Genomic DNA, 27883 nt, shown 5'->3' on the forward strand with positions numbered 1-27883 from the left:
ATGGCTAAGTACAGGAACAACTTCTCCCCAGGTTCTAGATTTGTAAGAACTGGAGCTATGGTCAAGTACTTCTTCAGGTCGGTCAAAGCGTCTTCGCATTCTTCTGTCCACGGGAAGTCTATGGCTTTCTTTACCAAGTTGAAGAAAGTTTGCACTTATCTGAGCTCCTGCTGATGAATTTGTTCAGGGCTGCGGCCCTTCCAGTTAGTATCTGCACCAGTTTTGCCGACGTCGGACTCTTCAACTCTAGGATGGCCTTGATTTGATCTGGGCTGGCCTCGATGCCCCTTCTAGTCACCAAGTATCCTAAAAACTTACCAGATCCAACTCCAAATGCACACTTCGATGCATTGAGTCGGAGCTGATATGTTTTAAGGATTTCAAAGACTGTTTTTAGATCGGCGAGATGACCCTCAGGCTCCTTGGTCTTGACGACCATGTCGTCGATGTAGACTTCTACTGTTCGGCCAATCAGGTGTTTGAACATTTTGGTTACCAGCCTTTGGTAAGTTGCTCCTGTATTTTTCAACCCGAGAGACATTACTCTGTAACGGTACAGGCCTTTTGGGGTGATGAACGCGGTCTTCTTTTCGTCTGGGGGGTAAATGGCTATCTGGTGGTATCCCCTGTAGGCGTCTAGGAAGCTCATTCTTCCATGCCCTGAAGTGGCATCTACTAGCTGGTCAATCTTGGGTAGAGGAAAGCTGTCTTTGGGATAGGCTTTGTTGAGGCTGGCGAAGTCTATGCATACCCTCCATTTACCGTTCTTCTTCTTTACCACTACTGTATTGGATAGCCATGTCGGGTAGTGAACTTCTCCAATGGCCTTGGCCTCCAGAAGTCTGTCTACTTCTTCCTTTATTGCTTCGACGTGCATCAACGTCGGTCTTCTGGCTCGTTGAATTACAAGTTTGGCCGACCTGTCAACATTCAATTTGTGGCAAGTGACCTCGGGATCAATTCCAGGCATTTCGTAAGGTGTCCAAGCAAACACCTCAATATTTGCTCTAAAAAAAGTTTCCAACTTTTTTTCCTCTTCTTTGGCTAAGCTCGAGCCGAGAAGAAAGAAGCGTTCTTCATCCCCATCCTGGACGAGGATTTTCTTCAGTGCCTCTTCACTCTTCTCGGCTGGCTCCTTGCCGACGTCTTCTAGGACTTCCACGTCCTCATCTTCAATTTCTGCCTTTTCTGGCTCTCGTATGCTGCAGGTAGATTTCATTGCTGCCACGGAGCAATTCTTTGCTTGTAGCTGATCGCCTCTGATTTCCTCTATCCCATGCTCTGTTGGGAATCACAATAGTTGATGCAATGTTGAGGGAACTACCCCCATTGCATGCAAGCATGGCCTTCCCAAGATGATGTTGTAAGGGGAGGGTGTGTCGATGATGGTGAATTCTGTCTTGATCTTCCTGGTGCCAGCCTGTACCTCCAAGCTTACTGTTCTAAGTGGCCATGTCGGCGTTGCATTGAACCCAACCATTGGGCCATTGGATTGTTCCATATCATCTGGGTGGAGGCCAAGCTCCTTGTAACATCGGACGTACATGATGTCACAGGAGCTGCCTCGGTCAATCAGGATGCGTTTCACTTGGCACTCCCCAACCTGGAGGGATACTACCAAGGGATCATTATGTGGATGCTGGACCATCTCTAGGTCGGCTTCAGTAAAGGTTATCATTGGTCCCTGGCACTCTTCTGCCCGATGTCTTTTCTCCCCGACTTGGTAGACATGTTGTAGGTGTTTTACCTTCTGGGTCTCTCCTCGGATTTCGTTTTCGTTGACCTTCGAGTGGATTACATTGATTACTCGAGGTCTTCCTGTCTGCGGCTGCTGTGCTGGGGGAGGTGGGGCTGCTGGTGCCTGAGGCAATCTTGCTCGTTCTTCCCTTGTCCTGGTCTCATCGATAAGGTCTCTCAGATGTTCTTGTCTCACCAAGTCTTCCAAATGTGTTTTTAGGGCTCTACAACCCTGAGTTGTATGCCTATCTTCATTGTGGTAGGCACAATGCCTGCCAATGTTTCTTCCCATGAATTCTCCTGGAGTCCTCTTTGGTGTTTTGAAATAGGGTTGGTTCCGAATTTGATCCAGGACTTTGTAAATTGGGATTCAGAACACAGTTGTTACTGCCTGTGTGGCCCTCAGTTCTGCTTCTTGTTTGTTCAATTCATTATTACCTCGGCCTCGCCTCGACGAGCCGTTTCCTTTCTCTTGTTTTATCTCCTTAGCCCTCGATGTGTCTTCTTCGACTCTAGCATACTTTTCGATTCTTGCCATGAGCTCTTCCATACTTTTTGGCAATGTCTTTGCCAAAAACTTTCGTAGTGGACAGTTTTCTTTCAGGCCGTTCTTGAAAGATACGACCGCCACCTCTTGTTTATATTCGGGTATTTGATTGAGCACCTCATAGTATCTTTTTGCATAGGCCCTAAGGCCTTCATCCTTGCTGATCTTTAGAGCCATCAATGCGTCCACCCTTAATGGCTGCAGCTTGTTTGTCATGAACCTGGCCACAAACATCTCGGCCAGGCCTTCCCAAGTCTTCACGCTTCCCTTCGGTAGTTTGTGGAACCAATCTGAAGAAATCTCCCTGAAGGATGAGGGAAACACTTTACAGAGCAACAGCTCGTTCCCACTATACAATGCCATTGAGTTCAAATATAGTCCAACGTGGAAGTTGGGGTCTGACTTACCATCGTATATTTGAAACCACGGCATGCTGAATCTCTTCGGCACCTCAAACCTGTCTAATTCCACCGGGAATGGTGTTCTCGGCTTATCTGGGAAGGTTACCTCGGCGTAGGCATTCTGTTGCTTCCTCTTGAGGTAATCTCTTAAGTCTTCTTTGCTCCGTCCAGGAGCCCGGCTATCTCTTACTTTCAGTCTTTTTGGTGCGCTACTTTCAGCTTTGTGTTGAGTCCTTTTCGATCCCTCTCCATGAGTTGTGTCGAAGCACAGTGCCTGCCCCTGAACATGCCAATGTCCTTTGGGGCCTGCATTCTCTGTGCGGTGCGTCCTTCGTGATTCTTCTCTTTTTGACTCTTTTCGTCCGACTTCCCTAGAAGGTCGGTGAGAGTATCTTTCACTTCCGTTGTGCTGAGGGGCTACGAGGATTGTTTTCTGCCCTCCCTTCTGGGCATTGGCCGCTGGGATCGGCGTGTCCTGCAGCGGAAACAGTGGCTGCATGACGTTATTTTGCATCATAAAATTGACGACCGACTGTAGGTCTGCCAATTTGTTTCCATCTTTTTTACCTCTTCGTCCCTCCGTAGGCACCTATCCTTCCAAACCTGGAGGTCGTCCTCGTTGTAGTACCTGCTTTGATAAGGTTTCTTTGGTGCGTTGCCAGTCTGGCCAATGTCTTTCGCTCTGTGATTCTGGTCACGAGTTTTTGCATTGCATTCGTCTCCTGTGATATCAAGGTCAATAGGTCTCCCACTCCCAGCAGGAGTGTTGTCCCCAATCTTTTCCTTCTGTCCGTTACTGGCCATCTATTCTACTTTCTTTCCCACAGACGGCGCCAAATTGTGGGAGTGATTTTCCGATCACACTACCCAACTCAGTATTCAGCTGGAGAACACTGGCAGAATAGATGACACCTGGCTAACCTGTAACAGAAAGAGAAGACTCCGGCGGTGGTTCGTCCACCCGGGGGCACTCCGACGATCAAGTCAGTATATCTCTCAAAGATAATTAATAGTGCTAATCTCACTAGACAGAATATAAATTGCGTACCTTAGACCCATGGCGGTGCCTCTCTTTTATAGCAAACTCAATCCTAGTCCCAATAGAAGCCTAGCTTCAATGGACTCTTGCTCAGTTCTTATTTTGGACTCTCCAAGAGATAAAGATAAACTCCCTAAGAGTGTTATCCTTATCTATGCTATAGTCCCTCCTCTTTCTAGGGCTCTTGTGCCTTATCCGCTTATTTCGGATTCCGATATGTTCGGAGATAACCTCGGCCTTGCCAAGATCACCTCGACATCATGTCCTGGACACGTGGCACCTCGGCTGACACGTCGGCGTCACCTTTGCCACGTGTTGGGACTCATAAAATATATCCCCACAATTATGACATTATTTTGAGATCCTTGTTGTTTATTGTAGCACCGCATGCCAACAATGATCAAGGAGAACTGTGGAACATTCCAGGGCCTATCCCCGACAATTTTGAGGTAATTGGGGCAGACTTTGACCTGGCTGCAATTTTGCTAGAACTTGGTGATGATGTCCTAGAGCAACCTGTTATTGGTGAGCAAGGTATGGATATAAACAAAATATATATTTTTTTTACTAATTAAACATATTCCTTTTAGCAATAATTAGGTATAAGGGTATATTACTATAGCATTTAAAAAAAGAAAAGAAGAGAGATATGCCATATAAAAAAAGAGAAAAAAAAATTGAACGTAAACACTACTTTTATATATATATATATGTGTGTGTGTGTGTGTGTGTGTGTGTGTGTGGTTTTTAATTCAATTGACTACGTGATTATCGTATACGTTAGCTTTTCGAAGACAGTCTTTCTATTTCCCCAAGAGGCTTTCTTGTTCTGTTATTTGAACTCAATATATATAATTTTTAATATAAGTGGAGGTGTAAATTTGGCCCGACTTGGCTTGGCTCGGCTCAGGCTTGGGTCGGCCCATATTGGGGCTCGTGGGGCCTTGCCAAAATTTGGGCCGGGCTGGGCCGTAATTAGGCCTAAGCCCAGGGGGTATTTGGGTGTTGGGTAGGTCTGAACAATTTTGTTTTGTTTTTTTTTTATTTTTTCCACTAAAAGCTTATTATTTTCCACTAAAAATGACACTGGGCCTTGGACGGGTCAAGCCTCGGGCCAAGTTTTGAGCAGGCCAATGGGCCGGGCTAGGCTTCAAAATGACGGCCCAAGCCCAAGCCCAGGGTCTCTAGCCTGGCTCGGGTCTGGGCCTAATCAAGCTAGGCCCACCCTAGGCCACGGGCGGGTGGCTGCTGACCATTTTTACACTCCTATAAGTAAGGCAACATAGAAGCAAATGTTTACCTACAAATCCATTTGATATATAATTTTTAATGCAAGGCTTTAACCACGAATTGAAGCAAATGTTTAGTCACAAATCCATTGAGTATATAATTTTTAATGCAACGAAGGCATCAACATATAGAGTTGCAAACGAGTCAAGCCAAACTTTGCTGAGTTTGAGCTTGGCTAGATAAATAACTAGGCTCGTGCTCGGCTCGGCTCGATAAGATTTTTTTAATATTATTTATATTATTTAATATATAATAATATATTTATTATATAGTTTAAATAAAGATAAACGAGCCTAATGTTGTAGCTTGAGCTCGGCTCGGTTACAAAATGAGCTGAGCTGAGCGTTAGCTCGTGCCAAGCTTATTCGTGAACAGCTCGGTTCATTTGTAGCCCTAAACATAACTGGACCAAGGCAATAGGTTTGGCGGTTTAACCGCGGATTGAACAGAAAATCCATTTAGTATATAATTTTTAATACAAGGAAGGCAGCAACATAACCGGACTGAGTCAACTTCAGTAGTTTAATCACGAATTGAAGCGAATTTCACAAAATACTCAGATTCTTTATATCAAATGGTTCTGACTGAGATCTGAATCAGACCAAGGACTAGTTGACGGGCCAACTAGTTCAACTAGTCGGTAAGGTGCAGTTTTCAAAACCATGATATCACTCACTAGTTTTGTTGTTTTGAGGAAGCTCAAGCCTAGATCACCAAACATAAATCGTTTCTAAAACAACATTTTTTCCTTTAAAAATTGCATTTTTTAAAGATAAATATACTCAGTTTTTTACTTTTAAAATTTGACCAACAATTTCTCAAATAGTTTGTCAAATATTTTAGGTTTAGTTTCCATTTTTTTTTTATTTTTATTTTCCCAAGAACTAGAAACAACTTTTGAAAATGATACAAAACAAGTCTTTATTAGTAGTTGGTTTCACAGAGAAATCCTATTTATTATCAATTTTATTTGACCACTTTTTTCACCAATTTGGTGTATAGATATAACATAGATTTTGTATTTGTATGACATACCATGATTAATGAATAGTAAGACTTATCATGCTATATAAATTTTTACATAGGAAGTTAAAATTATATGATGATATAAAGTATTTGACAATTCTAAATGAGGTCAACATTAATTTTAAAAACACGTAAGATTAAGAGTGCATTGAGAATGTCTATATATAATAGAGAAATCTATAATACTCATTTACTTACCATATGCATCTTTAATTTTGCAATTTTTTTCTTTAATTATAACATTATTTTTAGATCTTTGGTTATACCTCATATAATGTTTCATTATGACTTTTTTCATTTTTTTCAGTTATGGCTCAGAAAATATAAAATTATATCATTTTTTTTCTATAATTATAAGATGCATATGATATACACCTTTTGAGAGGGTGTATACTATAGTCTTTTCCATATATAATATAAATGAACTATATTATTTTGCTTAGTTGCTTGGTATTTCAAATGATTTTAAGAATATCAAATATATAAATGAGAGGGTAATTTATGTGAAAATTGGGCCGAGCTTGGTAATGGGCCGTTATGAGCCGCAGTACAAAGGGCCGAGTAAAAGAGCCATGTAAGTTACTCCGGTCGTGTGGATATTTTGAAGTTAGTCCGGTCCTAAGGCCGTGAAGCTAGTCCGGTCCGACAGAAGATCGAAGTTAGATCGGTCTAACGGTACTTTGGAGTTAGACCGGTCTTGGAGTTACACCGGTCATGACATGCTAGTTCGGTCTAACCACGCCATGGGTTGTGCATGAGAAGCCGACGTAAGAGCAGTGAAAGGAAGAGCTAGTTCGACTTATTCTGCGACTATGCATAGTCATGTTTATTTCGGTCATATTGGAGTTCGGCCATGATAAAACCATCTCACTTGGTTTAAGTAGTGAGGGGGGTGTTGAAGGATAAACATTATCTTTCAGGAGTATGAATCCTAGGAGGACTCTGCATGGAGGAGTAGAAGTCCTACTAGGATTGTGCCACACGAAACCTATAAAAGCTCACAAACATCACCTTTGGAGAGGTAACACAACTTTGTTTTCTGAATACACAGAGCTTTTGTCTATTTGTCAAGCTTACTGACTTAGGCATCGGAGAGGTTTCCGGCACACACTTGCCGGCTAGCTCACGTTTGTGTTTTCAGGTGATAAAGCGACGACGTACAGAGGAGTGCAGACTTGATCAACAGGATTATACGAGAAGGTTTATTTCTTTTCCGTACAATTGGCGCCGTCTGTGGGAAAAACAGACAGGACAGAACCTCTTGATCAAGCTTTACCTCTTTAGGAACAATGGCGCACATTGAAGAATTACCACAGTCTGCCATCGATGGGCAAACACCAGACGGGGGTGCAAGGCGCGAAGGATTACCTTCTATCCCTCTCATGGCGGACTTAGAGTCCCAACGACATAACTCTAGGAGAGATACTAGGGGGAGGCGGACTCACAACCCCCGTCACTTTCATTCACAAAGTCCTGACAGGCAAAGACGGAGGATTGATCCTCAAGTTCTGGAGGACCGCGTGAAGGAGATGGCGGCCGACATGGAGACCTTGAACCGCCAGGTGAAGGGAAAAGGAGTGGCGACAGGAGAGGGGCGCAAAAACAAGACGCCCCCATGCCGCTCAGAAGACCATGGAAGATATTCCAAATCACAAGCAGAGAGTAGAAGCCTCAGGACAGGCGATACTCAGTCTAGAACCTCCAGAACTCGTTACTCCAGGTCTGGGAGAACGAGATCATTGAGGTCTTACACAGAGGGAAGTACCTACCGACCCTCGCACTCGCACCAGACATCATCCAAACAGACAGAGTTGCCCAAATCATCCGATTTACGGATCATGCAGGAAGAAAAGGCACGACGGAAGGAGGACACCAGGGCACGCGACCCTCGCAGAGTTTCTGCCCTTCAACGATTGGCTTCTCGATCGCATGAAAGCGTCGAGGTCGGAATGCCATTACCACGCCCTGCCTACGAACCAACGGACAAGGCATTAGCAAGGCTGTAGACCTCATCGTTCGTTCCGGCAATCGAAAACGCGCCCCTACCTACAGGCTTCCTTCATCCCAAATTCACTACGTATGAGGGGAAGATGGACCCCTACATTCACCTAAGCCACTTCCGCCAGGTTATGGCGGTATATCGGCGAAACGAGGCTCTAATGTGCATCCTCTTCCCGTCAAGCCTTGGTGATCTAGGCTTGACTTGGTTTGAGAAACTTCCAGAAGGCAGCATAGCCTCCTGGACGCAATTGGCAGAGGCATTTGTCACAAGGTTCAGAACAAACACTAAAACCCTGGTGGAGATTGACCAGTTACTCTCCATCGACATGGGCGACAAAGAGACCCTAATATCCTACAATAGTCGCTACTGGGAGACATTCAACCAGATTGGGGACTGCCCCACCAATCTCGCCATTGCACAGTATAAAAGAGGCCTTCCAGTCGGGAACAGACTAAGGGACTCAATCACCATGACGCCACCCCTTACCATGGAAGCCTTGATGGAAAGAGTGCATCAGCACATCAGGGTGGAAGAGGATGGCGCACGTGCCAAAGAAAAATCTGGCACGACCGCAGTACCAGAAAAGAAGACCTCAGCAAAGGTCAATGCAGTAGATCGACAGAACAGAAACGGACGTGGTAGGCGAGACAATGGAAAGGACCCAGATAAAAGATGGTTGAGGGTCCGCACGGCCATAACCACGGTATTCAAGAAACCGATCTACCGAATTCTAAGTGAAATAAAAGATGAGCCTTTCGTCAGATGGCCGACCAAACTAGGGGAAGCGCAGAAGGACTATGACGAAAGATCACGGTGCACCTTCCATAAAGAAAAGGGGCACCGCACTGAGAATTGCACGCCATTGAGACAGCACCTGGAGGAGTTGGTGGCAGCAGGACACTTGGATAAATACATTGAGGGAGGGACGCAACTAGCCCCCCAGGACCATAATAACCCCAACGGGGTGCCAGTCGACGCCCCACCTCAAGGCATTATCAATGTGATACATGGAGTCTTTGAACCTGAGCGTGTATGCGAGCTCAGGGGATCAATTAAAAAGGTCGAGCACTTTAGAGAGGTGCTGAGTGCCCAACCTGCCATCAAGAAGGGAAAGACAGAGGCAACAAACGTCATGTCTTTTTCGGATAAAGACTTGGAACGGATATATTGCCCTCACAATGATGCCCTGGTCGTCACTCTCCGAGTCAAGGATGTTGACGTCAAGCGGATTCTGATTGACCAAGGTAGTTCATGTGAAATCATGTACTACGAAACATTCAAACAATTGAAGCTACAAGACAAAGACTTGGCGCCAGCCGTATCTCCCCTAATTGGATTCAACTCCATGCCAGAATGGCCCGTCGGCAAAATAATTCTTCCAGTCAGAGCAGGAAGCGTGACGAAGCAAGTGGAGTTCTGGGTATTGAAGGTCCCCTCCACGTACAATATCATCTTGGATAGAACATGGTTGCATGCCATGCGATCGGTGGTGGCATCATCCTACCACCAAGTAATGCGGTTTCCCAACGATACTGGGGCAATTGAAGAAGTCTATGGAGATCAGATCATGTCAAAGCAATGCTTCGTCACGGTGAATAGCAGCCGCGCTGCCAAAGGATACGTTCATTCGGTGGAAGAACCTGAGAGCAATGAGCTATTCGTAGATGTCGGCAAAGCGGCTGATCAGAAAGTGGTGGAGGACTTGATAGAGGTAAGAATAGATGAAAAGAACCCGGATAAGTTCTTTTTGCTCGGTTCGTCGTTGTCCAGCACTGAGAGATTAGAGGTCTTGGAATTCTTAACCTCTAACATCGAAGTGTTCGCCTGGACGCCCTACGACATGCCAGGCATTGATCCAAACTTCATCTGTCACCAACTCAATGTCCACCCATCCGCCAGACCAGTCATCCAACGCACACGCAGATCATCACTCCACCATGCCGAGATAGTGGTGGAAGAAGTAGGTAACCTGCTGGAGGCAGGAGCAATTAGAGAAGTGCACTACCCAAGGTGGATCTCCAACACAGTCGTAGTGCCAAAAAAGAATGGCAAATGGCGTGTCTGCGTCGACTATAAAATAGTCAACAAGGCGTGCCTAAAAGACAGCTTTCCTCTACCACGGATAGATCAACTGGTAGACCTAACGGCGGGGCACACCCGACTTAGCTTTCTGGACGCATACAGAGGCTACCACCAAATCGCCATGCATAAACCAGACCAGGAGGTCACATCCTTTACAACTCCAAGAGGACTATACTGTTACAAGGTCATGCCCTTTGGCCTGAAGAACGCAGGGGCGACATTCCAACGGATGGTCACCAAGATGTTTGAACCATTGTTAGGCAGAACAATGGAAGCTTACATCGACGACATGGTGGTCAAGAGCAAGGATAAGAATGACCATCTCAAGGACCTAGGCGAGATGTTTGAGATCCTGAAGAAGCACAAGTTGCGCCTCAATGCGCCCAAGTGTGCATTCGGAGTAGGATCTGGCAAATTCCTGGGCTTCCTTGTGACCAACCGGGGTATAGAAGCAGACCCCTCCCAGATCAAAGCAATCCAGGATTTAGAGAGACCAAACTCAGTAAAAGAAGTGCAGCATCTCACCGGCATGGCAGCCGCGCTCAATCAGTTCATAAGCCGGTCGTCAGACAGACTACGACCATTTTTTTAAGCATTAAAAGTCAAGTTCGAGTGGGACGAAGAATGCGACCGAGCTCTGGAAAGCTTGAAGGAATATATGTCTTCCCCACCGCTGCTTGTTACCCCAGTACCTGGAGAAGAACTCTTTCTGTACCTAGCAGTCTCTCAGCACGTAATTAGCGCAGTGTTGGTTCGAGCAGAAGGGATCCAACATCTGCCCATCTACTATGTCAGCAAGACATTACCGGGAGCTGAAACAAGGTACCTGCCATTGGAGAAACTTGCTCTAGCCTTAATGATGGCCTCCAGAAAACTTGCACACTACTTTCACGCCCACACCATAGTTGTCCTCACAGCTTTCCCACTGAAAGCTTTGTTTGAGAGGGTGAACTTTTCTGGGCGAATCTTGAAGTGGACAGTAAAGTTGGGACAATTCGACATCAAGTTCCAACCCAGAACCGCAGTAAAAGCCCAATCTTTGGAAGACTTCGTCGCAGAGTTTACTCCTGGAAGTCATCATATCTGCCCAGTCGACCTAACTGACACAATCGAACTAGGGATGAAAGTTGATGCCGAAACAGCACAATCCCTAGCAGAAGGTACTCAGTCAGACTCCAAGGCAGACCAGATTAAAGACAAGAAGGAAGAAGCAAACCAAGACTCACCAACAAATAAAGACTTGGTACAATCAGATAGCGAGGGGCAGACAGCAAGCATGGACCTCGAAGAAAACACCAGCAACATTCTTGACCCCACGACATCATCCGACCCCTCCACTTGCTGGAAGTTGTTCGTTGGTGAGATGTGGAAGCTCTTTGTGGATGGAGCATCCAACCGGCATGGTGCAGGACTTGGCATAGTCCTCATCTCACCAGACGGCCTGGTTGTGGAGCAAGCAATCAACCTTGGCTTCCCAGCATCAAACAACGAAGCGGAATATGAAGCGCTTCTTGCAGGACTCAAATCAGCATACTACATGAAGGCCACCGAATTAATGGTCTACAGCGACTCACAGCTGGTGGTAAACCAAATTTCTGGCGACTATGAAGCAAAGGATGATAGGATGGCCAAGTACCAAGAATTGGTCAGAACAGAGATCAAGAAATTTGAAGTAGTGAGGATAGAACAGATAGGCAGGGAAGAGAACAGCAGAGCGGATGAACTAGCAGGCTTTGCCTTAATGGCAGATACATCCATCCCTCATCCATTACTCATCGACTACTTACCAAGACCAAGCATGGAAGACCCCGAAGCAGAAGAGGTATGTTGCACAGAGCTAGGCCCCTCTTGGATGGATCCCATCATCCTGTTCTTGAAAGATGGTGTCCTACCGGAAGAAAAGAAAGAAGACAACTGCTAGTTCGGCTGAAAAATTGAAAATCGAAATATTGTAAAGCACGCAAGAAAAACCGAAGTAATTATACCAGGTGTTCCTTTTTTCCAATTGATGCTTCGGCCAGGAATCTGGGCTTGGTGATCCTCAAAGTTCCCAGAAACCCAGAAAAAATCGTCGTCATTCAAGTCTTTATCCGGTGTGTTTTTTATTATTTTCTCACGTCGACGGCGTATTCTAAGATAGTGCACCCAGCCGTCTTCCTTCAAACCAATGGAGTATTAGTGAAAGATTTCGGCCAGACCGAGGTTGAGACCGGCCTGGCGATTTAGTTCGGCTATTCCCATTATTATACGGTATGAATTGGTGGATAGCTAGGTTGGGCATAGTCTGGTTTGCCTAAGAAACTCCCAAATTAAGGGTTGGACTGGAAATCGTAGTCCGGTTTCAATTATGGACAAGAGGGTGAAGGGGACAAAGCCTTCATTGCCCCAAGGTATGACATCTTTTTCGGCTAAGATTAGGTGGACGTCGTCGGGTATATTGTAATCTTTTCGGAATTCGGCTAGACCGCCCGGAGTATTTACTAGAAACCTATACTTCCCCATTTATTGTATAATTTATGATTAAATTAGTTCGGTCCAAAAATTGTGCTCAGTAGCTCGGTTGAGCGCGCAGAGGAGTGCCTGGGCAACCTAAGTCTGCAAAGTGAAGAACAAAGGTGTTAAGCACAGATCATTGGGCTGTGCTACAAATTAAAAGCAAGATAAAAAAGAAGTCCTACTTCGACTGTGTGGGATGTTACAGGCTTTATCTCGGTTTCTGCAAGGTGATTGGTAGCTCGGTTTGAGCAGGGTTTTTATTAGCTCGGCCTTGGCAAGCATCTCGATATCTCGGTTGTGGAAACGATTTTGTTAGACCAGTTGATCGTCTAGGGGCAGCTTTCTGAGTTCGGTCTAAAAAACTAAGAAAGCTGGTTTAGCCCCCAAGGCCTAGATCGGTTGGAATTCAGGTATCTTAGTATGCTAATTGCAAACTTAATTCGATTGGTTACCTCGGCTGAGGTAACGCAAGAAGTGGTTTGACTTATTAAAACTACTGGTGTAAACATGAAGTGTTAGTCCGGTTGTAAACTGACTAGACTTTTACCTAGCTTAAACAGTGTCCTAGTTCGGTTGCATCATGATTTTGGATCGAAAACCAGTTTTCTACAAGATATTACATGTACTCATGTGTTCTATTGTTAAGATTTTTCCAGAAAAGTACAGAGCAAAGCGAAATGGAAAAATATGTTTTGCAAAAACACATAAAACAAAATACGAAAACAAAGTAGATGTACAGTGCTTCAAAAACAAAGTAGATGTACAGTGCTTACTCGATGAAGAGGAAAGAGCTGGAGAGAGAATAACAGCTATGGAGAACACAAGCTCAGAAGTTGAAGAAGCAATGGAGGCTCAGAGGGAAAAAGTTGCAAAGTGTGTCAAAATGAAGAGGCTCGTTTTAGGTAAAGGGAAAAATGCGGGACTGTTCAAATTTCACGAAGTACGAAGACAGCGTGACAGCCGTCCTCAGTCAATCAAAGCATGCCACGTGCCATTAGAATGGGAAGCGTTTCAGTCTGTGATTGAAGAGACGTTAATACCGGACAGCCAGAGCTCGGTGTGAAAGTAGCTCGGCTGGAAAGGCTAAAAATCTATAGCTCGGTTGGAAAGGCTGAGAGTTTATAGCTCGGCTGGTTGACAGATAATCCCAATCATGTTGTAACGCCCTCAAAAATTAACCCATTATATTTACATCATTGACATGCAATATTTAAAGAAAACACTTTGATAATTCATTATAATATTCATCAGAGTCTTACTAAACAAAAGCATTACATGTAACATCAAATTAAATGCCCTACAGGCTTACATCTTTCCAAGCCAACACTTGGACACAAAAGTATGAGTTCTAACTCAATTACAATTAAAGCCCTAGGCTTGAGTGTTTACATGTACAACAAATAAAAGCAAACAACTAAAAATAGTCTTCAGATTCCAAGTCCTTCAAAGCTAAGTCCTTGGAGGTAGCTTATCACCTGAACCTGAAAATGATGTTCCCATAAAGGGTGAGCCTTAGCCCAGCAGAAATATACTAAACCACATATAAGCAATGAATAAAGCAATAGCATTCAACAGATGGTTAACCAAGATAATCAATTACTTCATTTTACAGTCTCATGACACTATTGTCTAAGACACGTTTTACTTTCCAATTTTATCAACATGGCTCAGAACCTGGCCAAACTTACAACAGTGAATTATATATATCATATTCACATTCTTCCAATATCAACAAACAAATGAGACTCAAGCTCAAATCAAAACACTTCATACTTCCAGATTGATACACATTTTAGTGTTCTATCAATAAAACACTTCTATATAAATAAGCACACATAAAAGTGATGCTAATGGAGTCCATCCCCTATCTCCTCCCAAACAAAATCCGGTTTAGAGGTCCATCCCCTATCTTCCCCTAAACCGTGGAGTACATCCCCTATCTCCTCCCACACAAAACAATGTATGCAAATGCAATGCTCAATCAATACATGTATTTTCTGTATCAATGCAATAGTCAAATTTAATGACTTAACCAATGTGATTAGTTTCAGTTATTCCTAATCCACATGCAATGTCTACAACAATCTCGACTATCCTCCACCGATAGCCCAAAACAGTTATTTCTAGAGTGGAAATAAATATTTCAACATTTCAATAGGCGAGTGGTTTAAATTATCCAACTACACCATTTAATCAATAATTTCCCCAATTTCATGAATTTAACCAAATTCCCAAATTCCCTTAAATTAATTATACAAATTAATTAATTAACACAACTAGGGTTTTTCCCAAAATTATCAAAGTAACCCCAACTTATCAAAATACCAAAACTTAGAACAAAACTTATAAAGTGGAGTAGGAAATCCCTACCTCAAAGAAAACAACACAAATGGTGAAGACAGAGATGAGTGCCCAAATACCAATGTGCTCCAAATCGCCAAATGTTCAGATTAAATGAAAGCCCTCAACTCACTCTATCTTTTTAATGAAGGATCTAGGGTAGAAACACACCCTAAGTGGATCAAATCTAAGAGAGAAGGTGAATAGGGAGAGAGAGAAGTCGGACCTAGGGTTTGGAATCAAAAAGAATATGAAAAAGACTGATCAAAACCAGCTGTTGCGTATATAAACTGGACAGGCTCGCTCGAGCGAAGACTTGGTCGCTCGAGCGACCAGACACAGAGAAACTACGCTCGAGCCAAGGAAGCCTTGCTCGAGCCAACAACCCAAAAGCTCGCTTGAGCGAAAGAAAGCTCGATCGATCGAAGAACTCAAACCCTCAGGTCTGTAACCAGACACACGCTCGAGCGAAGGAACTATTGCTCGAGCGAAGAACGAACTAACTCGCTCGAGCGAAGAAAAGCTCGCTCGAGCCAAGAATGCAAAGCTACAGGTCCAAATCAGACGCAAACTCTCGCTCGAGCTACCAAACCCCGGCTCGAGCGAAGAACCAAAAACAACAGCTCGCTCGAGCGACAAACTCCTCGCTCGAGCGAAGATCCAAAATTCTGGACAGCAACACTTGATTTCTAAACCCAACCAACCTGAAACAAACCTGCCCAACACATCCTATAATTCCAAATGAGAAAATAAGGGACAACAACAACCATTATACAATGACAGAATCTACGGAACCTATGTCCGGACACAATAGTCAAATGGGAAAAGACCGGGGTCGCTATAACCTCCCCCCCTTCAAAGAATTTCGTCCCCGAAATTAAGCATAAATTTTTGAAAACAGTTTTTTTTTTTTATAAGATAGTTCATTAGTAAACATCTTGACCCAAAACTGGTCATTTCATCTCTTTATCAAGAGGCATCTCACAATATACATATAAAACAACATATATTTCAACCTGTATCATTTATTATGCATTATTCCTTTCAATGTTAACAATTCTCATATCATATTCAATCGCATGATATATACAACCCATTCAACAATGTACTCAACAGATGCAATGTTACACTAAACTTCTATAATGAAGCAAGTTTCAAGATACACTCTTTTACCAAAACAAACTCAATGTTTTCAACTTAAGACATATATAAAGCTCTTAAGTTCAACAATATAACAGAATCTAATTATAAGATTACAAATCAATAAACATGTCCGGATATTTCTCGCGGACTTCTAACTCACGTTCCCAAGTGGCTTCTTCCACTCCGTGGTGTTTCCACAAAACTTTGACCAAAGGGATGGTTTTGCCTCGCAAAACTTGATCCCGCCTATCCAAGACCCGAACCGGTCTCTCCTCATACGAAACATCCTCATCAACCACTAAATCGGTCCAATCCAACACATGTGATGGATCCGGCTCATACTTCCGAAGCATACTCACATGAAACACGTCATGTACTCCGAACAACTGCGGCGGCAAAGCTAAACAATAAGCAGCCTCGCCAATCCTCTCAAGGATCTCAAACGGACCAATGAACCGAGGGGACAACTTCCCGCTCTTCCCAAACCTCATTAAACCCCGTCTAGGTGATATCTTCAGAAAGACATGATCACCCGCCTCAAACACCAAAGGTCTCCTCCTACGGTCGGCATAAGATTTCTGACGACTCTGTGCTGTAACAAGCCTCTTACGGATAAGCTCAACTTTCTCCGTCGTTTCCCTCACCAACTCCGGACCCAACAGAGGTGCATCACCCACCTCAGCCCAACAAACAGGAGATCTACACGGTCGGCCATTCAAGGCCTCAAATGGTGCCATACCGATACTAGACTGGAAACTGTTGTTGTAGGCAAACTCCACCAACGGCAAATGCCTCTCCCATGACCCACTAAAGTCTAGAACACAACCCCGAAGCATATCCACAAGGATTTGAATAGTACGCTCGGACTACCCGTGAGTCTGAGGATGATAAGCCGTGCTAAAGGTCAACTTAGTGCCTAAGGCACTCTGCAAACTCTGCCACAACCTGGCAGTAAAACGAGGATCTCTATCTGAGACGATCGTCACTGGAACCCCGTGTAACCTCACTATGTCCCGAATATACAAATCGGCAAGATGATCGACTGAATCTCTAACACGCATAGGAATAAAATGCGCCAACTTAGTCAACCGGTCCACAACTACCCAAATAGCATCACTACCCCGCTGAGCCCTCGGAAGACCCACAACGAAGTCCATAGTAACATGTTCCCACTTCCACTCGGCAATAGGCAAGGGTTGCAACAAACCCGCTGGCCTCTGATGTTCAGCCTTCACTTGCTGACAAGTAAGGCACTTAGATACGAAAGCTGCCACATCTCTCTTCATACCCCGCCACCAGAACTGGCGACCCAAATCCCGATACATCTTAGTGCCTCCCGGATGCACCGCAAGGCGTGAATGGTGGAACTCTCGGAGTACTTCCTCTCGGTAAGACTCCGGTACAAACAGACGGTCTCGGTATCTCACACTGAGGTCGGGATACACCGTCAAACCTTTCTCAACCTTTCCACCAGAAATCTTCTCACGGAGAGATTCTACCTCAAGGTCACCTCTCTGAGCCTCTAACACTCGAGTCACAAGTGTAGGCTGAACAACAACAGAAAACAAGGCCTCAGCCTCAACGGATTCGCCCAGAAGTAAATCGAACTCCCCAAGTGCACCCAACATCTCGCATTCTCGGATGGCTATACTAGCTATGTCACCAACAGGTTTCCTGCTAAGGGCATCGGCCACCACATTGGCCTTTCCCGAATGATAATGCAATTCAAAGTCATAATCCTCTATAAACTCCATCCACCTCCTCTGCCTCAAGTTCAAGTCTTTCTATGTAAACAAATATTTCAGACTCTTATGATCCGAGAATACCTCAAATTTCTCACCATAAAGATAATGCCTCCAAATCTTCAAGGCAAATATCACAGCTGCTAACTCTAGATCATGCGTAGGGTAATTTTGCTCGTGAATTTTCAACTGACGTGAGCCATAGGCAACTACTTTCCCTTCTTGCATTAACACACAACCCAGACCCTCTCGTGAGGCGTCACAATAGACTGCATAACCCAACCCTCTCTCTGGAATAATCAATAATGGGGCGGTGGTCAGTCTAACTTTCAACTCCTGAAACGACTTTTCACAAGTCTCACTCCATACAAATTTGACTCCCTTCCGAGTCAATCTAGTCAAAGGCGAAGCTAATCTGGAGAAATCTTTCACAAATCGGCGATAATACCCCGCTAACCCCAGAAAACTGCGGATCTCAAACACACTCTTAGGCTGTGCCCAATCTTGCACTGCCTCAGTCTTGGATGTATCAACAGACACTCCTTCCCCAGAAACGACATGGCCTAAGAACTTGACCTCTTCTAGCCAAAACTCACACTTTCCAAACTTAGCATAAAGCTTATGGGCTCTAAGTAACTCAAGCACCACTCTCAAGTGTTCCTTGTGTTTCTCCTCAGAAGGTGAATAGATAAGGATGTCGTCCACAAAGACGACTACAAAACGGTCTAGAAATTCCCGGAATATCCGGTTCATCAAATCCATAAACATTGCTGGTGCATTGGTGAGCCCAAATGGCATCACCAGAAATTCGTAGTGGCCATACCGTGTACGGAATGCTGTCTTCGGAATATCCTCCTCCCTGACTCTTAACTGATGATAACCCGATCTCAAATCTATCTTCGAGAAACAACGGGAACCCTTCAACTGATCGAACAGATCATCAATACGAGGCATAGGGTACTTATTCTTAACTGTAGCCCGATTTAACTTCCGATAATCTATACAAAGTCTCAAAGCACCACCTTTCTTTTTAACAAAGAGAGCCGGTGCTCCCCACGGTGAAACACTAGGACGTATAAAGCCCTTATCTAGCAACTCCTGGAGCTGAATCTTCAACTCAACTAACTCGGCTGGGGCAAAACGATAAGGTGGCATAGAAATCGGCGCCGTGCTGGGCACTAGGTCAATAGAAAACTCAATCTCCCGATGCGGTGGCAAACCAACAAGATCCTCGGGAAAGACGTCCGAGTACTCACAAACCACCCTTGGCAACACAATCTGAGTCTCATCATTCTCACTAATCGAAAGGTTAGCAATTAGACCACTAAGCTCACTCCGTCCTCGCGGAGCATACCCCGGTGGCAACACATTGCCAACCCGGTCCCCCAGAAAATGAAAATACTCTCCGCTCACGGTACAACAAGTGACCCTCTGGTGGTAACAATCAATAACTGCCCGGTATGACGATAACCAGTCCATACCCAAAATAACGTCGAAACCCCTCATAGGCATAACTACAAAGGAAAAAGGGATCCTATGATAATCAACCTCTATGTCACAACCTCTAACACCTTGTTTCAAAATCAATTCACCCCCAAGAGGTGACACTACACAAATAGGAGATGCTAACTGTGCTAACTCCAACTTCAAAACAGATGCAAATGCAGCAGACACAAAGGAATGAGATGCACCCGTATCAATCAAAACATTAGCAACCGAGTTACAAAACAAGAAAGTACCTCTCACAGCTGATGGTGCTGGCACCAGATCTTGCGCGGTAACAGCGTACACGCGTCCAGACGACCTCTGATCAACCTGCTCACCCCTAGGAGCATAAGATTGCTGTACCGACTGGGACGATGAAGCCCCCTGATTGGCCCTCAAGGCCTGACCCGACTGAGCTGGCTGCTGACCCTGAATCGGCCTTAAACTAGATGCACCAGATGTGCCACCCAACTGCGGGCAATACCTCTTCATATGCCCTGGCTGACCACACTGATAACACGAGAGTGGCTGACCTCTACCCTGACTCTGGCTCTGAGATCGAGCCAAAGAAGATGCTGCTCTCTGAACTCCTCCCCTCTGAGGACAAACTGGAGACTTGTGGCCCAGCTGGCCACACTTGAAACAGGTAATGTCTCCCTGACTGCCTTTCCCCGAACTAGCACTCGGTACAGGAAAAGTCGATCTAGAAAAGCTACCCTGAGACTGCTGGGGATTAAAACCCTTCTGTCTCCGACCATCATTCTGACCATCCTGACTCCTCTTGGAGCCCTTCTGTCCTTCCTCCTCCTCCTGCATCATGATTTCCATGTGGGCTGCAGCATCAACCATACGCCCATAATCCCGAATCATAGTTCCCCCAACTGTCAGCTTGAGGCCACGCCTCAACTTCTTCTCAAACTCAATACAGCGGCGTTCCTCAGACGCCACCAACTCAGGTGCAAACCTGGACAAACTAGTAAATGCAGCCTCAAACTCGGCCACTGAAGAACTCGCCTGCTTAAGCTGACAAAACTGGTCTCGCAACTTCTCCCTGACTGCCGGAGGTAAAAACTTCTCCTGGAAAGCATTCACAAAAGCCTCCCACGTACCTCCTATACGCCCCTTAGTGAACTTCCACCACTGACCCGCATCCCCCTTCAACTGGAAAGATGCCAAGGTCACTTTCAACCCTTCGTCTTCGATGCCAAGCATCTCAAACGTCTTCGTTGTCTGTTCGAGCCATTCATCTGCCTTAAGCGGCTCTTTAGGATCACCCACAAATTCATCCGGATTAGACCGGAAGAACTCCCTCTTCAGAAAGGAAGGTCCTGCATCCGCAATAACAGCCTGAGCTTGATTCTCAGCTCTGAGAATGCCTACTGACTCCCTGAATGCCCCTGCTATCTCTCGGGCTAGAGCGCCCATAGCCTGCTGGCCTACTGGCTCGGCCACATTGGCCTGGCCAATTCCCTCTTGAACTGCCGGAATCTCTTCTGGCACAGGCACCTCCTGCCTACCCGGCCTACCACGCCTACCGCGTCCTCGTCCTCGTCCTGACATCCTAATAAAGGAAACAAAGACATTAGCACATTAATAAATGTGCCGAAGCTAAACACTCGCGTCCTAATGCAATGGACAACAATAATTCATTCCACGTAAGCACATAATCACATAAGCACCTACGAATTTCATTCCCGGATAATGATAGTCCCAATGCGTTACTATAGTTCCGGTTGGAAGCAGCAGTGATCAAGTGCCTTTCCAACAAGACTACTAGAAACTCAAGGGTCCAATCAACATCCTAGAAACTACATTCCATACCCACATAATCACATAAACATGTTATCACATAAGCATATAACATTACACTAAGTCTCTATCAAACGAGACGAACCCAATGTGATACTAATCACTTCCCACGTACCCAAAGTATTCAAACCCGGTACGCTCTGATACCAAGTTGTAATGCCCTCAAAAATTAACCCATTATATTTACATCATTGACATGCAATATTTAAAGAAAACACTTTGATAATTCATTATAATATTCATCAGAGTCTTACTAAACAAAAGCATTACATGTAACATCAAATTAAATGCCCTACAGGCTTACATCTTTCCAAGCCAACACTTGGACACAAAAGTATGAGTTCTAACTCAATTACAATTAAAGCCCTAGGCTTGAGTGTTTACATGTACAACAAATAAAAGCAAACAACTAAAAATAGTCTTCAGATTCCAAGTCCTTCAAAGCTAAGTCCTTGGAGGTAGCTTATCACCTAAACCTGAAAATGATGTTCCCATAAAGGGTGAGCCACAGCCCAGCAGAAATATACTAAACCACATATAAGCAATGAATAAGCAATAGCATTCAACAGATGGTTAACCAAGATAATCAATTACTTCATTTTACAGTCTCATGACACTATTGTCTAAGACACGTTTTACTTTCCAATTTTATCAACATGGCTCAGAACCTGGCCAAACTTACAACAGTGAATTATATATATCATATTCACATTCTTCCAATATCAACAAACAAATGAGACTCAAGCTCAAATCAAAACACTTCATACTTCCAGATTGATACACATTTTAGTGTTCTATCAATAAAACACTTCTATATAAATAAGCACACATAAAAGTGATGCTAATGGAGTCCATCCCCTATCTCCTCCCAAACAAAATCCGGTTTAGAGGTCCATCCCCTATCTTCCCCTAAACCGTGGAGTACATCCCCTATCTCCTCCCACACAAAACAATGTATGCAAATGCAATGCTCAATCAATACATGTATTTTCTGTATCAATGCAATAGTCAAATTTAATGACTTAACCAATGTGATTAGTTTCAGTTATTCCTAATCCACATGCAATGTCTACAACAATCTTGACTATCCTCCACCGATAGCCCAAAACAGTTATTTCTAGAGTGGAAATAAATATTTCAACATTTCAATAGTCGAGTGGTTTAAATTATCCAACTACACCATTTAATCAATAATTTCCCCAATTTCATGAATTTAACCAAATTCCCAAATTCCCTGAAATTAATTATACAAATTAATTAATTAACACAACTAGGGTTTTTCCCAAAATTATCAAAGTAACCCCAACTTATCAAAATACCAAAACTTAGAACAAAACTTATAAAGTGGAGTAGGAAATCCCTACCTCAAAGACAACAACACAAATGGTGAAGACAGAGATGAGTGTCCAAATACCAATGTGCTCCAAATCGCCAAATGTTCAGATTAAATGAAAGCCCTCAACTCACTCTATCTTTTTAATGAAGGATCTAGGGTAGAAACACACCCTAAGTGGATCAAATCTAAGAGAGAAGGTGAATAGGGAGAGAGAGAAGTCGGACCTAGGGTTTGGAATCAAAAAGAATATGAAAAAGACTGATCAAAACCCGCTGTTGCGTATATAAACTGGACAGGCTCGCTCGAGCGAAGACTTGGTCGCTCGAGCGACCAGACACAGAGAAACTACGCTCAAGCCAAGGAAGCCTTGCTCGAGCCAACAACCCAAAAGCTTGTTCGAGCGAAAGAAAGCTCGATCGAGCGAAGAACTCAAACCCTCAGGTCTGTAACCAGACACACGCTCGAGCGAAGGAACTATTGCTCGAGCGAAGAACGAACTAACTCGCTCAAGCGAAGAAAAGCTCGCTCGAGCCAAGAATGCAAAGCTACAGGTCCAAATCAGACGCAAACTCTCGCTCGAGCTACCAAACCCCGGCTCGAGCGAAGAACCAAAAACAACAGCTCGCTCGAGCGACAAACTCCTCGCTCGAGCGAAGATCCAAAATCCTGGATAGCAACACTTGATTTCTAAACCCAACCAACCTGAAACAAACCTGCCCAACACATCCTATAATTCCAAATGAGAAAATAAGGGACAACAACAACCATTATACAATGACAGAATCTACGGAACCTATGTCCGGACACAATAGTCAAATGGGAAAAGACCGGGGTCGCTATACATGCTAAGCAGATGGAATTAAGGGGCAATTGAGAGGGTAATTTATGTGAAAATTGGGCCGAGCTGGGTAATGGGCCGTTATGAGCCGCAGTACAAAGGGCCGAGTAAAAGGGCCATGTAAGTTACTCCGGTCGTGTGGATATTTTGAAGTTAGTCCGGTCCGACAGAAGATCGAAGTTAGATCGGTCTAACAGTACTTTGGAGTTAGACTGGTCTTGGAGTTACATCGGTCATGACATGCTAGTTCGGTCTAACCACACCATGGGTTGTGCATGAGAAGCCGACGTAAGAGCAGTGAAAGGAATAGCTAGTTCGGCTTATTCCGCGGCTATGCATAGTCATGTTTATTTTGGTCATATTGGAGTTCGGCCATGATAAAACCATCTCACTTGGTTTAAGTAGTGAGGGGAGTGTTGAAGGATAAACATTATCTTTCAGGAGTATGAATCCTAGGAGGACTCTGCATGGAGGAGTAGAAGTCCTACTAGGATTGTACCACACGAAACCTATAAAAGCTCACAAACATCACCTTTGGAGAGGTAACACAACTTTGTTTTCTGAATACACAGAGCTTTTGTCTATTTGTCAAGCTTACTGACTTAGGCATCGGTGAGGTTTCCGGCACACACCTACCGGCTAGCTCACGTTTGTGTTTTCAGGTGATAAAGCGACGACGTACAAAGGAGTGCAGACTTGATCAACAGGATTATACGAGAAGGTTTATTTCTTTCCCGTACAATAAATATCTTACGCATACTTGTACATAAGTCGGATGGCTAGCATGGTGGGAAGTATTTATGTCTACCCAATTTGTCTGGTTTCCCCATCCAATAAAAAACAAAGGAGAAATTATCCAAAAAAAAATCCTTAGAGATCCCTAAAAAAAAATAAATTTTAAAATTTTAATACATTCTGTTATTGTCTAGAAGGTGCATGGTTTAACATTTATATTGTTTAGCAAATAACCTTAATACATTATTTAATCTTAGAAATTGTATAATTACTATTAGTTAGTCATATTTTTTTTTAAAAAAAAACTGTTATTAGCTTCTTCTTTTTTTATGTTGCATATGGTTTGAATTTCTCTTTTCATGCTACTATTTGATCAGATATGGATCCTCATGATAGAGGTGTTGCCGATCCTCCCATTATTGGGATAGCAGGTATCTATCCATCTATCTATATTATATATAAAACTAGTAGGTGACCCGTGCGATGCACGGAAAATTATTTTTAAAATGAAAATTTGATTTTAAGTCTTAAAACATCATGTATAGAAATTTTTTACAATTGAAAACAGAAGACGTAAGTAGGATGGCTATCATGGTGGGAAGTATTTATGTCTACCCAATTTGTACGATTTCCCCATCCAATAAAAAACACAGGAGAAATTATCAAAAAAAAAAAAACCCTTAGAGATCCATATAACAAAATAAATTTTAAAATTTTAATATATTCTGTTGTTGTCTAAAAGGTGCATGGCTTAACATTTATATTGTTTAGCAAATATACTTAGTACAGTATTTAATATTAGAAATTGTGTAATTACTATTAGTTAGTCTTATTTTTTTGTAATTGTTATTAGGTATTTTTTTTTATCTTGCATTCATGCTACTATTTGATATTTCATCAGATATGGATCCTCATGCAGGAGGTGTTGCCGATCCTCCCATTTCTCCAGCAGTCGGTATTTATCTATCTATCTATCTATATTATATATAAAACTAGTAGGTGACCCGTGAAATTGATTTTAAGTCATAATACTTCATGTATAGAATTTTTTTACAATTGAAACTAAACACGTAAGTAGGATGGCTAGCATGGTGGGAAGTATTTATGTCTACCCAATTTGTATGGTTTCCCAATCCAATAAAAAAAAAAAAAAACCCTTAGAGATCCTTATAACAAAATAAATTTTAAAATTTTAATAAATTCTGTCATTGTATTGTCTAAAAGGTGCATGTTTTAACATTTATACTGTTTAGCAAATATCCTTAATACATTATTTAATGTTAGAAATTGAATAATTACTATTAGTTAGTCTTATTTTTTTGTAATTGTTATGAGGTTTTTTTTTTTTTTTTTTTTTTTTTTTTTTTTCTATGTTGCATATGGTTTGAATTTCTCTTTTCATGCTAATATTTGATATTTCATTAGATATGGATCCTCATGTAGGAGGTGTTGTCGATCCTCCCATTTCTCCGGTAGCCGTTATTTATCTATCTATCTATTTATATTATATATAAAGCTATTTATATTACATATAAAGCTAGTAGGCGACCCGTGAAATTATTTTTAAAGTGAAAATTTGATTTTAAGTCATAATACTTCATGTATAGATATTTTTTACAATTGAAAGCTAAATACGTAAGTAGGATGGCTAGCATGGTGGGAAGTATTTATGTCTACCCAATTTGTATGGTTCCCCCATCCAATAAAAAACACAGGAGAAATTATCAAAAAAAAAAAAAAAAAAAAGCCCTTAGAGATCCATATAACAAAATAAATTTTAAAATTTTAATATATTTTGTTATTGTCTAAAAGGTGCATGGTTTAACATTTATATTGTTTAGCAAAATATACTTGGTACAGTATTTAATGTTAGAAATTGTATAATTACTATTAGTTAGTTTTATTTTTTTGTAATTGTTATTAGGAATTTTTTTTTATCTTGCACATGGTTTGAATTTCTCTTTTCATGCTACTATTTGATATTTCATCAGATATGGATCCTCATGCAGGAGGTGTTATACCGATCCTCTCATTTCTCCGGCAGCCGGTATTTATCTATCTATCTATTTATATTATATATAAAACTAGTACGTGACCCATGAAATTATTTTTGAAGTGAAAATATTATTTTAAGTTATAATATTTCTCCGGCAACCGGTATTTATCTATCTATCTATTTATATTATATATAAAACTAGTACGTGACCCATGAAATTATTTTTGAAGTGAAAATATTATTTTAAGTTATAATACTTCATGTATAGAATTTTTTTTTACAATTGAAAGCTAAATACGTATGTAGGATGGCTAGCATGGTGGGAAGTATTTATGTCTACCCAATTTGTATGGTTTCCCAATCCAAAAAAAAAAAAAAAAAAAAAAACCCCTTAGAGATCCTTATAACAAAATAAATTTTAAAATTTTAATATATGCTGTCATTGTCTAAAAGGTGCATGTTTTAACATTTATATTGTTTAGCAAATATCCTTAATACATTATTTAATGCTAGAAATTGTACAATTACTATTAGTTAGCCTTATTTTTTTGTAATTATTATGAGGTATTTTTTTATTTTTTATTTTTATGTTGCATATGGTTTGAATTTCTCTTTTCATGCTACTATTTGATATTTCTTCAGATATGGATGCTCATGTTGGAGGTGTTGCCGATCCTCCTATTTTTGGGGCGGCAGGTATCTATCTATCTATCTATATTATATATAAAACTAGTAGGTGATCCACTTGTATCAAAATAATTTTTTTTTTTGAAAAAAAATAAAAACAAATAAAAATTCTATAATATACAAATTATGACTTGATTATAACTTATGGTGTATTATTTTGGTTATTAATCGAAAAAGTTTTTGCTAATTTTTTTGTATTTTTGGCTTTGTCTAATGCTGGAGGTGCATCTGCGTCCAATGCTGCTAGAGGGAGTGACTCAGATGATGAGGGGGTTCCTTCCCAGGGCGCTTCACTGCGTCGTCGGCTAGGTTGACTGGGTTTCATACCATAGCTTTAGGATTTTTGCTTTTTTACTTTCGTATTTTTCTCTCTCTTCTAAAAAACTTTGTATAGGATGCTTGGGGATGTCAATAGATGCCACCACAACCACCTGTGGCACAGATCTTGATGTGGGTTTGTTGGAGTCCATAAGCACAAAAAGCTAAGAGGCTACACGAATATCTTGCTCTTTTCTGCATTTCAAGAACAAGTGACGTATGTAAGTAAGCAGCTTGTCACGGACTTGGTTGTTTCCAAGCCATCCGTGTGGCACTTAGACAATCTCAAGTTTTACTTGATGATACTAAGTTAGCCTAACTCACACAGTTGTAGGAAAGAGAAGTTTAGAAGAACAAAAAGAGAGAGTTTGAGAGAATGCCTTGTATATACTTTGAGAAAGCTTACAACTCTTGGATGCACTTGGTTTTCTTGAGTAGTATGGGCAAATGAGGCCCTCCCCCTTTTATAGGCTACATAGAACATTCTAGAACTATACTAGTATAGAGTGTTCTAAACACTTCCTCCTCTTACATTTAATAGACTAGTCTAGATCTACATGGATGGAGAGGATTCTAGATCCTTCCCCTATCCTCTCAAAGAACCTGTTCTAGAATATACAAGAATTATGTACAAGCTTCTAGTCCTATGTACAATTGTCTATAAGACTCTAAGGAGTTCTAGAAGCTTCCAGCATCCTACATGGTCTTCATATTTTCTCAATATTTCTAGGAGTTTCCAGAACATTCCCCTACCCTCTCTTCCATGAGACTTTCTTTTTGTATTTAATTCTGTATTGGTAATTCGGCGGGATGTGACAAACTGCCCATAAATGA

The 27883-nt window shown here is 42.4% G+C and overlaps 1 protein-coding gene across 1 annotated transcript; it reads left to right on the forward strand.

The window, feature by feature from the left end:
* LOC145805699 (uncharacterized) lies at positions 1–27485 on the forward strand. The gene is made up of 9 exons (XM_082900880.1): positions 1–77; positions 188–207; positions 4106–4258; positions 24426–24479; positions 24950–25003; positions 26040–26095; positions 26687–26740; positions 26954–27040; positions 27126–27485. Exons 1-8 carry the CDS (start codon positions 1–3, stop codon positions 27038–27040), a joined length of 555 nt encoding a protein of 184 aa, XP_082757006.1. The 3' UTR covers positions 27126–27485.
* Positions 27486–27883: the final 398 nt, after the last annotated feature.

Source organism: Camellia sinensis, chromosome 13 (assembly GCF_055761805.1).
Source record: "Camellia sinensis isolate YWXY chromosome 13, ASM5576180v1, whole genome shotgun sequence".
Taxonomy (NCBI): domain Eukaryota; kingdom Viridiplantae; phylum Streptophyta; class Magnoliopsida; order Ericales; family Theaceae; genus Camellia; species Camellia sinensis.

What these genes read in the sequence shown, in the direction of transcription:
- LOC145805699 (XM_082900880.1), top strand. Translation starts at nt 1, where the DNA reads ATGGCTAAGTACAGGAACAACTTCTCCCCAGGTTCTAGATTTGTAAGA. An exon ending in TCCCATTTCTCCAGCAGTCG is followed by an intron (nt 25,004 to 26,039) that starts GTATTTATCTAT and finishes ATATTTCATCAG; the next exon opens with ATATGGATCCTCATGCAGGA. An exon ending in TCCTATTTTTGGGGCGGCAG is followed by an intron (nt 26,741 to 26,953) that starts GTATCTATCTAT and finishes CTAATGCTGGAG; the next exon opens with GTGCATCTGCGTCCAATGCT.